General features: G+C 35.0%; 1 protein-coding gene across 1 annotated transcript in view; it reads left to right on the top strand.

Annotated features, from left to right (window-relative positions):
• The first annotated feature begins 1,898 nt into the window (after positions 1-1,898).
• The window catches only part of LOC146159055 (DNA excision repair protein ERCC-6-like), a 29,875-nt gene continuing 16,905 nt past the window's right edge, over positions 1,899-14,868 (top strand). Inside the window, exons 1-9 of the mRNA XM_083384669.1 lie at positions 1,899-2,024; positions 3,317-3,427; positions 3,899-3,972; positions 4,148-4,328; positions 5,446-5,656; positions 7,519-7,649; positions 10,817-10,906; positions 11,353-11,499; positions 12,304-12,491. Coding sequence (XP_083240795.1) covers positions 2,001-2,024; positions 3,317-3,427; positions 3,899-3,972; positions 4,148-4,328; positions 5,446-5,656; positions 7,519-7,649; positions 10,817-10,906; positions 11,353-11,499; positions 12,304-12,491 — 1,157 coding nt within the window. The 5' untranslated portion in view covers positions 1,899-2,000. The remainder of the gene's footprint in view (positions 2,025-3,316; positions 3,428-3,898; positions 3,973-4,147; positions 4,329-5,445; positions 5,657-7,518; positions 7,650-10,816; positions 10,907-11,352; positions 11,500-12,303; positions 12,492-14,868) is intronic.

Genomic DNA, 14,868 nt, shown 5'->3' with positions numbered 1-14,868 from the left:
CACTTTACATAAAATGTGTTGCCAGCGTTAGCGGAAAATTTCCTCACTTCTAACTGAGGCGTCAAAGTTGAAATATTTTAACTTTTCGGCAACCGAAAGCGTTTTTTAAAACTGTTTTACGTTAACGCTAGACGTGTCTAGTGAGAACCAGCCTTAACAGTCACACTTTTCAGCCTTTAACAGTCACACTTTTATTATAAATGGTCACTTTTTGTGTTTTCCAACCTAGCATCTTTAAAAAAAATTGAACACCTAATATATATTTTCTTTTTATCCAGGATAAATATATATTTTTTAATTATTAAAGTCAAAATTACTTACCCTTTGGCTCTGCAATATTGTTGTCGTGCAAGAATATGGAGAGCGCCGCGCTAAGTTCGAAGTAAGTACCATGTTGGATTATATATTCACAGGGTTGGGCTTAAGCACTCGCCCACTCGCCAATGCGAGTGCTGATTGACACCCACTCGCCCGACTGACGAGTGGCTTCGGCGAGAAATTTTTAACTTGCGTTAAGCACCAGTTCTTACCGAAATATTACTTAGCGCCGGTTATTTCGTTAAACACTAAGGAGCAAATATATTCAACACTACACACATAATAAGGTTAATCGGAGTCACGTTTGAAGCTCTTAATAAAGATTCTTTGTCCCGTTGTATGATGTAATAAAGACTCAACGTCTCGTTTTAAAAAATCGTTTACCGGCAGTGTTTTTTAAGACTTTCGTTTCAAGAGGCCGAAAAGGCCCATTGAACACTACTGTATTTTAAAAACTACAGCTGAGAATTAGCACTTATTTATGTAAGTATCTTGTTGCGATCTCTAAAGTTTATAGAGCAGCGCAGAAAAAATATGCTTCTGTGCGAAAAGAATGGTTTAGTTGTAAATTTACAATTATTTTGTGATTATTTGCTGTTCAACCAGTAACTATAGTGTTAAGCGAAATGTGGCGTTTTGTTTGTGGCGCGAAGCAACCTGCGGTGAAACGTCCTTCAAGCCAAGAAATGTCAGAATACGAAAAAAAGAGCACAAGCATTTATAAAAAAATGGCAAAAAGGCGGGTCGTGGCTACTAAATTGTCAGTGTTAAAGACTGTAAAAAATATCTCGGCTAAAAACATTGTTTTAAGCGTAAACTGCTCTATGGGTAATTAATTTGTTGATCCATGCATGGAAATAAACGATCAGACTTTTATAAAAACTAATGTTTACGTATAGAATTAGAAGCCATAATACAGGTTAACCATAACCCAAGAAATGACCGCGCCCTCTGCAGACAGCGTGCCAAAAAATTTGGCGAGTGTTATTTCATCTGGGCGAGTGCTGATTGATAGCCGCTCGCCACGCTGGCGAGTACAATTTATTTCTTAGGAACAACCCTGTATTAATGCATTGGTTAAGAATTATTGTCTATTTTAAGTACATATATATATATATTATGTATTATGTTACAATCAGAAAGTGTTACTCACTGTTTCAGAAAAATTCTTCATGTTTTGCAAATACTAAACTTTTAGAACAGATTCTCAAACTAGGGTCTGTGAGGAAGTTTTTTGATGTCATGTTTTAAAATTATTTTTGCTTGATTAATTTCATTAGCTGTAGCAAGTTATTATTACACTATATATATTTATTTTGTTATGAGCTTCTTACATATTTATTTAAAAATAAAAATTCTTCCAGGTGAAAGGCCATTGGTCCACAGTTCTGAAAACAAATCTCAGTGGACTGAGAACATAGTCCTGTTGTCTGCTAACTGATATATAATGTTTGTTTTTTCAATAAAACATTGGTCTGAGCCTACTTATTACTTTTTTACAAGTCAAACATATTTAAGCACTTCCTTAAAATTTTGTCTGAAGAGAAAACATTCCTGATGACTTGAAGCAGAAAGTGAGAGATTTAATATCGGATGGAAAGAGTTGCGCAGCAGAAGGGGAATTGTACAAGTCGCTAAAATGTTTCAAGAAGGCTTATAATCTGATCCCCAGCGAAAAAACAATGAGTCGCATCAAAAAAATAGAGGTAAATTCTGTATATTGTATTTCGCTTGATTTATTTTACAAACCTTAAATTAAAATACAATTAGAGTAGGATATTTAGAATTACAAAAGTTTTCTTAAAAAAAGTGATTTTGTCAGTTTAAAAATTAGTGTTTTTTTATTGTTCTGACCAGGCTGGCAGAATCTTGCCAGCCTTCTGGTGACAAGCATTTTTGGCATAAATTCTTCGTTTTTTGGTTGTGCCCCTAAACTTGAATGATGTGTTAGGCTAAGGAATGTCAACTCTGCCATGTTTAGGCAATAAAGAAGACCTCTAACAAGTAAATGAATTATTAACAAAGTTGCGCGGTAGGTGCAACATTTTTTGTGACATAAAGAAATATAAAGATGCTGCAGTACAGCGGGGGCTTGGGGTGCACATGTCTGCTTTTCTTACTCTAACAAGGTTGCATAGATAAGCTGTTTTGGCGAACTCATGTGCACACATGCAGCTCAAAATCAGAATAAAAAGCGAGAAAATTAATTCTTCAAATTGGAAGAAATTTATAATAAAAAAAACAATGATAGTTATAATCCAAGTTAATGGAAATTGTTTGTCGAAATTAGAGTCACACAGTGAAGTGCAAAATACTATAGTATGCATTGCACCTTTTGGCTGAATAGATATGCTTCAGAGACACAAGCATAGCAAAACGAGGCCGAAGTTCACTTGAAGCCCTACATTTTTTTGCGTTTATGTAATTAAAACAGACAAAAAAAGTATTTTAAGCCTTAAATGGAGACGCATGGCCTGGTACATCCTGGATATGCCCATGGTAATGTCATACCTGTCTATTTAACAGAAATGGCGACTATCATAATTGCTTTTTTAACTCAATAAAGAAAAAAATTGCTAAATCAAATTAAAACTATAAATACACAACAGTTCCGTCAAAATTTAGTACTTTTTAAACTAATAAACAATCCATATGCCAAACACTGGCTTTTTCCTGCTAAACAATATGCTTCGTACTTTTTTCAGAATGACACAAAAAAATTAATTCATGCCAATTTTTGGGCATAATGTTCCTGACCTACATACTCAGCTTTTTAGAAATAAATTGGATTGTATATGTGTAGAACAAGCAAGCATAAGTTTTTTTTGAAAAATCAATCTTCTTTTTGGTCCAATTTCTTCGATTTCTGTCTGATTCTTCGGCCGACATAGTCGCCAACTTTTTGCCATACTGGTTCTGAGTTCTGACTAAACATCTTTACATATGGAAAACCTTTCCTTAAAGGTTTCATTTCGACTGAAATAGTTTGTATTTTCAGGAGGTTCTTGCTGAAAATGCTGATGATGAAGAAGATGACTTTGGCTTTGTTGAGCTTGACAACCAAATGGTGATCTACAAAGATCTTGTTGAAAGGTTGTATCCACATCAAGTAAGTCAAACATCTATTTCTTGTTACACTCTTTGGTATCGAGTGTAGAACGTTAAATTATTAATTATTTAGATTAACATGAGTTCTGACATTTTTCTCTGCCCGTCTAAAATTCTGTCTCAATTAAAAAAGTTTTTTTAAATTAAATTGTATATTAATGACGGGGAAACCAAGTCCAATTGACAAGACTCCAGATTTGCAAAATTACGATACATACTGCATATAAAATCTAAGTATACTTCCTTAGCGTTTTCAGCGGTCTATATGACATGGTAAAATTATAACCAATTTATATTAATTCAGCTAATATAATTATGTAGCATAAAAATATATGTGTTGTGAAATACGCTACATGGTGCAACTGCAAGGAATGCAATATAGTCCATGTTTTCTTTGCCATAAATGTTTTTCAGAGAAACTACAACTTGATATAAAATGAAGAAACCAGTTTCATTTTTTTTTTCGTTTTAGATCAATGGCATAAAGTGGATGTTTAACCTTTACACCCAGAAGAAGAAAGGTGGCATTTTAGCTGATGATATGGGGCGAGTTATCTTTATATGTGGTTCATACAGTATTTTGTAACAGCTTTTTTATGCAGGAAATAAGTATTTTGTGTTATATATATGTGTGTTTATTTATCCTTGAAATGAACATGGGAATAAAAAAATCCTATTTGCTATAATAGGGTAAACTCTATTTACTTGTACCTCCTTACAGACTGGGCAAGACAATACAAGTGATTGCCTATCTGTCAGCAATGTTCGACATGAGGAAAATCAAACACGTTCTTCTCGTGATTCCAATGTCTGTGATACCAAATTGGCTTGCCGAGTTTAAGAAATGGTCACCCGGCGTTAACGTTCAGTGTTTTCACGGACCTCCGTCAAAAAGAAACAATGTAAGTGGTTCTAAAAAAGTATGCATGTCGGACGTTATTGTTTTGTGCGGTTTATTTTAAGTGACATACTGATGGGACCAAGTGGCTAACTGATGGGACCAAATCTTTGTTTAATCTAAAATAACCAGATTTGTTGCATAAGTATTTTAAATACATCAATCTAGTAAAAAAAAGACTATTTAAAATTTTTTTTAAAGAAACAATTAACTCGCTGTTATATGTTGATTTGTATAGAACTTGCAAATATTTAAACAGTATTTAATAAGTGTGTAGGTGTAGTTGATAATGAGTACTCATTTAATTGCCTTTTGTGTCTCGATGTACCAAACTTACAACTACAACTGCATTCAAATTGAAATGTTCATTGACTCTGCTTCTAACATACGAGCACTCCAATTGGTTCCTTGAGTAACAGACATGACTTTATTCGATACTGATCTTCATAATAACGAAATCTGCTTCAGTCACAAAAGCACTCGAGTTTGCTGTCTGAGTAAAAAGCCGTAAAAAGCCATTTTATATTGATTGAACACGCTATTTATAGACGAGAATCAGTTAACAAAAATTCTACGAACAAAGAACGATTTACGTCCTTAAAAGGGCGGTCCCTCAAAACCTTCTTTGCACTTATTTCTAACACGAAACATACAATTTTTACGTCAAAACGCGATTGCGAAACAGCCTCTGACTTCAGTTAAATGACAACAGTTTGAATACCAACTGATTTATGTTTACACCGCGGCGTGGATCGGCGTTTTGAAAACATATGCTAAAACGGATGTAAATGCCTTGACGCATAAAAATTGGTGTCAAAAAATTGAATCTTGCACATTCGCTGCAAGAATAACGCAAACATTGTAATGCGGGTGCAAGAAATTTAGGTAACGGAATTTTACCGAAAACTTTCCGTTTATCGTTTGCACATTGGCTGCAAAAATAACGCAAACATTGAAAGGGATTGCAAAGAATTTAGGCCATAGATTTTTACTGAAAATTTTCCGTTACGACACAACGATTAAAACAAACATTCTCTGTGTAAACAACAATATGACGAAGTGGCTGCTATAAATGTTATATGGATTTACCTTATCTATTTGTTATTTGTGTCCGTTTTCAGATTTTACAGCAATGCATGGTGAAGCGTAGCGTTTGCATCACGACCTACGGTATGATCGTAACTCAGTGGCAGCGCTTGGGACAGACTTTACATGGCACCGAATTCGTGTGGGACTACATCATTCTGGACGAGGGACACCGAATCAAGAACCCGACCAAAACCACCAAAAGACTCCATTCCATCCCGTCGAAACATAGATTGATACTGACAGGTATATATGTCGTCTTGCCTTTATATGAAAGTGTCCTACTTAAAATATAAATCAACGTTACCAATTTATTGCCTGTTTTTATTCCTTTCATAAACACACCGAAGAATTTTACGATTTTTTGTTATTTGTTTATTTTGTAATCTTTTATCATCATTATTACTCGAATATTCAGGAAATAACCTTAATCTTTACAACATAAAACCAGGAGGTCTGCAAAGTAAACGTTTGATAGATGGTAAGAAACGAAAGATGAACGTAAAACCCTTTACTACATTATTTGTCCCTTGTTAGGAAACAGGCGTCTACTAGCACTGTTACATGAACCCGCTTATTTTTGTGCTTTCATCTCACACTAACCTACCACCTTTGTTAGTCTGTTTTCGCTTGTTCTAACATCATTTAATTGCTATTTACAAAAATAGCCCGGTGAAACCTTAAAATCTCATATGAATTATATTAATTAGGCATGTGTCATTTCAGGGGCGTACTGACAGGGGGGGCGTCTGACGTTAATGAAAAATGACTTCATGAATTAGTAATTATATGACGTCATAAAATAGAGATTGAATGGCGTCATAAAATAGTGATTGAATGACGTCATAAAAGCTAATTAACAGCCCATTAATGTCCAGCAAAAGCGAGCCTTTAGACGCAAAGCGAACACGTGCGTCGTCAACATTCCCACCAGGCGCCAGCTGCAAAACCGCTTAGTGTGCAGTTTTATTTAGGCAAAAAAATAAATAAAGACCGTTAAATATGTGTGATTAATTCAAGACGAATCATAATTCGACTATCAGCAGCGCAGTTTTGTTCCATGGGCGGGACTTCCGCCACCTGCAATACTAAACGAAGATATTTTTTTCCGGGTGTTATTATGCCACGATTATCGCAACATCTGCGCCGAGCTGTGTGCCAAGTCAGCTAAAAGACTGGATGCGCTAGAAAAACCTACCACATTTCAAACTAGGATAAAGAGACAAAATGTATAAGCAATCAAAACATTTATTGTCTCATCTAAAAGTCAAAAGATTACCAATTGGTGTATTTATATTTTAAAGATTACATCCCTAGATGGCGCTTTTGAGATATAATGCTTTGTTGCAGGCGATTTCTGGTTTTCAAACACTCGACGAGTCATTTCTTCCACTGATTGAAAATAGACGCTTTTAGTGCTTCAATAGTTGCGGGCCGAGGTTTGGAGACCTCAGCCTTAACATATCCCCAGTGAAAGCGTCTATTCGTCAAACAGTGGAAAGGAATATCACAAGAAATGAATCGCCGATTATTGGAAAAAAACAAAACTTATTTTTTTTTTGCACCAATTTCTTCGGTTTTCTGGCTCATTCCTCGGCCGACATAGTCGCCAAGTCGCCAGCATTCTGACATACTGTAACAACTAATAAGGCCAAACAGTTAAAAAAACCTTTGTCACACACACTTTTGCTTTCTTGGGCCTTTTTTTCTACGTGTGGCGAACTACTACGAAAATTATTGATGGATTGTTGTGGTGAAATTATTAAGTTGGCAAAACAAACGGGCATAACGTACGGCATTCCAGGTTCAACCCAGTTAATGGTACAGTATTGTTATAATGGGACAGTATTTGCAGGCAACTATGTCGGCCAAAAAATCAGTCAGAAAAACGAAAAAATTGGTTCCGAAAAATGGTGCAAAAAAACAAACAATTAGTGCCAAAAAAATTAACTTTAAAAAAGTTTTTTTTTTAAAGATCCATTTCACAAGCAGTGTTACGCATAGGTGCTTTATGGTTTTAAAAAGTATTCACTTATTGCGTACGATCATTACAGGGTCTACCCAGTTATAATGGGATCTACGTGAAATTGTCTTGTTTTTCTTTTCAGGGACGCCGGTTCAAAACAAAGTTGGCGACCTTTGGGCCTTGGTTGATTGGGCTACCCAGGGTTCTCTTCTGGGAACTAAGAAGACCTTTCACTCAAACTACGAAATTCCGATTGAAAGGGCAAGAGAACGGGTAAGCAGAATAAATGAGACCAGTGGTTTTCGAACTTTTTGCCTCGCGACCTCCTTATTTAAGTTTGCTGATCTTGCGACGCACCAATCCGCATACCTTATTGTTCCATACCCTAACCCTTTAGTTTTAAGCGTTATTTGTCTATTTATGTCTATTCTCATGGGTTTGGGTCTTGGTCCGACTATTTTAGGTCTTAATTCGTATTGGTTTTATCTGCGGATTGATTTTGTGTATTTTGACTTTGTCGTTGGTCTTAATACAAGTGGTTAAATTTTAATAATTTTTTTGATTTTTTTCGGAACTATAAGAATTTTCTTTTTCGTGTATAGAAAACGAAATGTAATGGTTACAACTTAAAAGATAATCCTCTCGCATAGTTTTGCAATATTTAGTTCAAATGCTTTAGCCAGGGAATGACAAAATCTAAAAGCATTTTATTACTGCAGTTGATTTTCGATACGAAATCCTTATGTGACGTGGAATCTTACAACGATACACCAGGGCGACAAGTTTTTCGAATGCTATGTAGAAAGTTTCTTTATAAGAAACCATTACTTAAGCTGGTAGAAATCAAACCAAATGTTTAAATTTTGTTAAATGGCTAAATAAATCACGATTAGAGGCAAAAACCCCAAATATGTTAACTATGTTGCCTTATCAACATATTCCGTTAACTCGGTGGCCTTTTTTCTTTCGTGGCCCATTTTACGTTGCAAAAAAATTCTGTGGCCCAATAAATTTTTATGAAAGAAAAACCTGTAAAACAGGTTTAAAACAAAACACAGCAGAACGTATTTCAACACAGATTATGTATTCAATCGTGCATTAGTGTAATACTTGCAGCTGAACAAAAAAATTACATTCCGTTTTAATTCCTCCCCAAGCCAATATTTCTGTAAAATTAAATATAATGACAAAAATGTAACTAAATCTAGCTTTTTTAAATTCGTCTGTGGCCCACCTTAAATGTTCTTATGGCTCACCAATGAGCCATGGCCCACTGATTTAGAACCGCTGCGTTAGCAACATACTTTAAGGTGAGTACTTTATAAAAGTTTCACAACAATATCTCACCCTAAAATATGCCCTCTTCTTTAAATGCCTGCAAGTTTAGAAAATTGCTACGTACAGTTTTTCTGTTAATCCTTCTATTCAGGGGTCGGAAACCTTTCGTACGCAGTGTTTCAGTTTATGAATAATGTCAAACTATTACCAACTCGCGTGCCAAACATTTTTCTATGTTTGGTTTTGCACTGGCAACCAGGACTCGGTGGTCTTCAACCTTTTTAACGAGCGACCCCAATTTGAAATCTGAATTTACATTGCGACCCCATTTGGTGTCAGATATGAATAAAAATATTTCAATTAATGTTGGAACAAAGTAACACGATCGAATATGCGTAAATTACACACAATTCCAGAGAACTGTGGCTACACATGTTCGAACATATATAAATTTGATTTAAACAAAACGAACGATCACAAAAAATTCAATTTTCAACAGTAAATTGCGCTCAGTGCGATGTTTGCGCTTGCACAGTATCCACTAGTTTTTGCAAACGCGTCCTCACTTCGCATAAGGCATAACCGCATGTCATGCTTAACTTCCAAGCGAGTACGTTGTTTCGTTTTTAATATTACGCTCATTGCGCTGAATGCAGCTTCACAAAGCCATGTGGTTAAAAACGGAATTAGTATTTCAATGACATAATTAGACAGAGTGGATTGGTTGATTGCACCACATTGACTTGGCAGCTCTTGAGCTAAAAACAGCAATTTTATCTAGAACAGGGGTTCTTGAACTTTTTTTACCGCGGACCCCTAAAATTTTCTTTTATCCCGCGTGGACCACTGTAGGCAAAAAAATTTAAAAAATGACGTCATAAATTGACGTCACAAAAGAAATATACTTCATAAATTTGCTGATTTTGGTCCAAAAATGCCAAAGTTAAATGGAGTCTAAATACATTCAGTGCAATACCGTTTTATTTTTGATTAAATTGTTTTTTTTAATAATGTAATTACTTTTTAAATATACACTAATATTTCAATTAGATCTTCATGTAGCCCCTAAAACTAGGTCACGGACCCCCAAGGGGTCAACGGACCCCAGTTTAAGAACCCCTGATCTAGAAGAAACGAAAGCTTGTCACGTTTATTAGTTTGACGTTATTGTACAGAAAACGAAATACATAAATCGTACTAAAACAGTAGTAATAATATGATGAGTTATGACGACCCCCCAAAAATTTTAGGACCCCACTCGGGGTCGCGACCCACAGGTTGGACCCAACTGCCATATGCTATTCCACCTTAACAATTTACAGTTTGCTGCCTTATCAGTTTCGAAATTTGCATCCGCACATGTCGGCCTCGGGTAGTTTTAACTTTTAACTATAGTCTTACTCGAGTACCGAGTCCGACTCCGCAGCTGATCTGCTAATTTACGAATGATCTGTCATCTAATTAAAGTATCTTGGAAGACTCTATTAAACCTAATTTAATAAGGTAAATTCTCTGAATACACTCTAGCCCTGCTGAAAAAACGAACTGTCATGAACACAATACTGTGTCCGCTATTTTGAAATATACTCCGAGACGCTTTTCAGCCGATACCTATAGAAGACTAGAAGTGTTTACTATCAGTTCGCTTTTAGCTTTGTTTCACAAAAACACTCGTGCTTTCTTTTCATGTACAATACCCTGCTTTCACGCAGTTAACATCACGCCAATTTTATGGCATTGTGACGTTGTTATACGAACGGTTAGCGGTAAACAACAAGTTTAACAACCACAAAAAAAGTTAAATACAACAGTTAAGACGTTAATTTGTGAAACGAACACTGCAGATTGAACTGGAAATGCGTGCAACCATTTAGTTAGAACTAGTGATGTAATAATAATGGTTATAATGTGGTAGTGATTAAATGGTTGTACTTTCCTAAGGTGATATAACATGCGCTTTGAATCATTTGGCGCAAGTGGCGACCCCTGTTCTAACGCAACAGATTTGACTTCCAGTTAGAAAGAAATATTTTCCAAAAAAAAATCAAAATCAAGTAGTGCATATTTTTAGAAATGAATATGTGTATATTTTTAGAATGAATATGTCGACATTTTAACATATACTGATCAAAGGGAGCTTTTTCTAATTACTTTCTTTTCAGGATGCATCCGCTGCCCAAATCCAACACGGTAACACGATGGCCGCAAGTCTTAAAAAGCTAACTGACCCATATATTCTCAGAAGAACGAAGGTAAATTATGTGCTGAAAAATTTTCTTCCATCTTCGTGCTATATCACCTAATTTAAATTTCTAAAAAAAAACTCTGATTTTGACGACGTTACAACCTCGATAATTATCATTGTCTATTCATTGAATATCTTTTCAATGTTTGGTAATTCTAATGTCTACAAATTAGGATACAAACAAGCTTGGTTGTAATTATTTGTTATGTGTAAAGTGTGTTTGCAAAAAAAAATTATGCCGGAGAACAAATTTACTTTTTATACTTACTGCCAAATTTTCTTAGTAAACCGGAAGTTATGACTCTTTCACGCTAATTTTTTTACATAGATTCTGTTGATTTGATTTTTGTTATTTTGCATAGATTTTGCTTATTTGTGAACCTGAACCTTTAAAAAACCTTTTCTTTGTGGTAACGCCAAGTTTTTCGTTTGAACTGATTATTTTTTTGACAGGCCAGTCTAACTGCGGGTGACAAGGAAAACGTTTGCCCCGATAGAAACCTCGCCAGCAAGTTGGTTGATGAGAACCAAGACCAAAGCACTGTATCCAAGCAACCAAGTTTTCCCAAGCTGTCAACTAAAAACGATTTGGTCGTATGGGTAGGTTCACTTGTTTCGCCAATGAATGATATAAATGACATTTTCCACCTGTTTTAAAAGTTGAGTTTTAAGAAGTAATATTTTGTTTGTAAACAATAAATCATATTTATCATATTTTTCTGCTATTTCGGATTAAATTTTTCCACCTTTATTTGTACTTATAAGTTATATTAGTATATACATGTCCGAGAATATGAGATGTGGGCCGATACCCGAAGCCTGGTCTTATAATATTCAATACTAGGCTGGTATCTTACACAAATTTATGGTAAAATTAAACCAATTGATTTTACCACGTGCGCAGGTGCCCCAAAAATTGCCCATTTGCGCAAATAATGCGCTTAGCGGGAACACTGTTTTTATGATTATTTTAATATATTAATTACACTTTTTTATTTGACTAGTGCAGGGGTGGGCAACGTGCGGCTTTCCATTTTTTTGTGCGACCCTTCACCTTCCATCTATTTTTCCTAAATAAGGCTATGGGTGTGCACCATGTTGGAACTTTTGCCCTATAAGTTTCCTGTTTGAAGTGCGATGTAACCCATAGGCTACACCACTCCACTAATGCAGTTGAACTCGAATGGGAAGCATCTATGACAAAACAATCTTTGTTCATAAAGTTTTCCTTGTGTCATTCATAAAGTTTTACTTGTGCCAAACCGCTCCCACCTATTTTGAAAGAAAAAAAAAGACACTATTTTTTGGGTAAAAAATATATGGTAAAAAAACAATCAAAAATCTAGCCGTCAATGTGCCTTCTTACGAAACCTCAAAGCAGAGTTTTACCGCAATTTCGTCCAGGTCTACCTGTCCGAAGTGCAGCAACAAATCTACCGCGACTTCCTGGAGTCGGACGCGGTAGCAGAGCTGCTCATGACCAAGAAGTCGCCCCTGGTTCAGCTCACCATACTAAAGAAGATCTGCGACCACCCCAGGCTGCTCTCCAACAAAGCCTGCATAGAGCTCGGCCTTCAGAGAAACAACGATTCGTGAGTTGCAGCCGTTGGTCTTAGTTATTTTAAGATATACAGAAGAAATATAGATAGTCTTAGTTAACCTAGCTGAAATAGGATACCTTACAGAAATATTAAAGATAAACGCAAAGTCTAGCATTTTCTGGCTTCGCGCACTGTTGAAAAAATGGCTTTGACCGATTCTTGTTTTTCCAAAATTAATGGCTGCTTCTTTTGTTCTTAACTTCCTGCTGCCCGTTGTTCAACGATTCGTGAGTTGACGCCAGTGGTCTTTTTAACTGCTCTCAATAAAGATAAGCGCAAAGAATGAGTTTCGCTAAAACGGTAAAAACTACCCAACAGAGATTTTTCGTCATGAAGTTCTGACTACTTTCTTTGCTTTTCCATTTTTGTTGCCAGTGTTTCCGCCAAGCTCATTTTTTACATTTTGTAGGCACCCGCGCACTTTTTTAAGCAAGTGCACAGGCAAAAAAATTAAAACTTTTTTTTACAAGTTTCGGACGCGATTTTTTTTCTGGAGCCCATACATCACTATTTTACAAGGATATTTAAATACAATGCGAAGTTTAAAATCTGCGTCAAATGAAACTCCTCTTTGGATACTTCTACGTTTGATAATTTTTTTTCGTCTCATACGCAAAATTTCGGGCACCTGTGCACTTGTTGGGAACACTGCTTGCAACAGTTTTTTGTCGCAAAAAATAAAAACTTAGTACTCCAGCACACTTACATGGCTGCTGAACCGGATGCAGTTATAATTAGGTCAATTTTTTTGACTTGTCAAAAACGTCAAACTTTTGTTAAAAATTACACGTTAGATCAAAATTTGTCAAAACCATGTGTAGTCAAAATCGAATAAAAATGCACATAAATCGTTTACAAAGAAAAGACTGTTTTGTAATTATAGTTCAGTTAAAATTTTATCAAAAAAAATTAGTTTTGAGTTATATTCAACGATATTTTACCTTTATTACATCTTCACTAGAGTATATTGTATACTCGAGTATGCAGACGACGCCAATACACTAATACAGTAATACACATGTTGTTTATATCAATGTATTTCGTATAGGTCAAAGTTTTGTTAAAAAAATATATTTTGAAGTCAAAATTTGTCAAAATGTAATTTTTTAGGTCAAAATTTCTCATTTTTAAGTTCTAAATAAAATCGCCCTAGTTATAATGGTGTATAGTTTGTAGTGAATTACGTCAAGATTAGATTATTTTTAGAACCAAATTTTTTCCTTGTGAATTCTGATTTTCGTAGTGCTCATAGCTCAAGCCAATTGATTGGCTGGTAAAATCTCTCCTAATTTCAATGTGGTTTAGTTACTTAATATTATATTATTGTCTCCTTAGATGTACACAGTTATAAAAAGCAATTATGTAACAAACTGTCATGCAAGATAAAATGCACTAAGCTGACTTTAAACTTATTACATTATTCAAAAGAATAACTATAACCGGGTACGCTGCTCGAAAGTAAGCTATTACATTTTTTTTCTCTAATAAAACAAAGACTTTTTAATCTTTTGATGCTTATTTTTGTTATGTGTCTTCTTTTTCTGGTTTAGTTTTCACGTAATTTGTTTGTCGATTTTTTGAGAGAATACTTTTTATTCGGTGTAACTTTTCTGTAAATCTATACCGTTTTTCCTATCAAACTTGGATCACATGAAAGGGATCCCTAAAGTTGTGGGTAGAATAAAGTGATTTTTTTAAATGTTAATTTTATTACAAGGCTTGACTGGGACTTGTCATTTGTCAAAAGCTAAACGTTTACCTGTGAAAATATTTTACTGAAATGAATAAATCTTAAAACAAGCATAAATTTAGCTTGTTTAACTGTTTTCACAAAGAAGCAAGGCAAATGTATTTCTTTTGGAATATATTTGATTATAATTCAAAAAATTCTTATACAAAATTAAAAACAAGATTTTATTTTCTGTGGAAAAGCTACAAAAATAGGTTTTGTGCACGCAATATTAGAAACAAATGGTCATAGTTATTTGCCAAGGTTATGGCTTTAAAAATTACTAACACTGAATATCAATAAATATCGTTCAACTATTGCAGTAAAACAAAATTATTAATTAATTAAGGCGGCCCATTCTGGTTCAAAATTTTCACTTACAAGGTTTAGGCAAGCAGTATGGGCATAAAAATAGCAACTATAACGAACAACTTCAAAGTTTTACTATTTTAAAACAAACTTTAAAACGAGCTGAGATTAGCCAGCCACATTCTCGCGCGGATTAGTTTCGCTGCCAAGGTTTTGAATCCTGGTCATAACAAGATTTTTGCAGCGAAAATACGTAGCATCAAACCAGTTTGAGTAAAGTAATGGGTTCACTGCACTATTAATGGGAAGCAAAATGCCAGCACTGACAAT

This window comes from Ascidiella aspersa, chromosome 3 (genome assembly GCF_963924565.1).
Source record: "Ascidiella aspersa chromosome 3, kaAscAspe10.2, whole genome shotgun sequence".
NCBI lineage: Eukaryota > Metazoa > Chordata > Ascidiacea > Phlebobranchia > Ascidiidae > Ascidiella > Ascidiella aspersa.
Note: the sequence above shows the minus strand (reverse complement) of the source record. Positions and strands in the feature narration are given on the sequence as shown.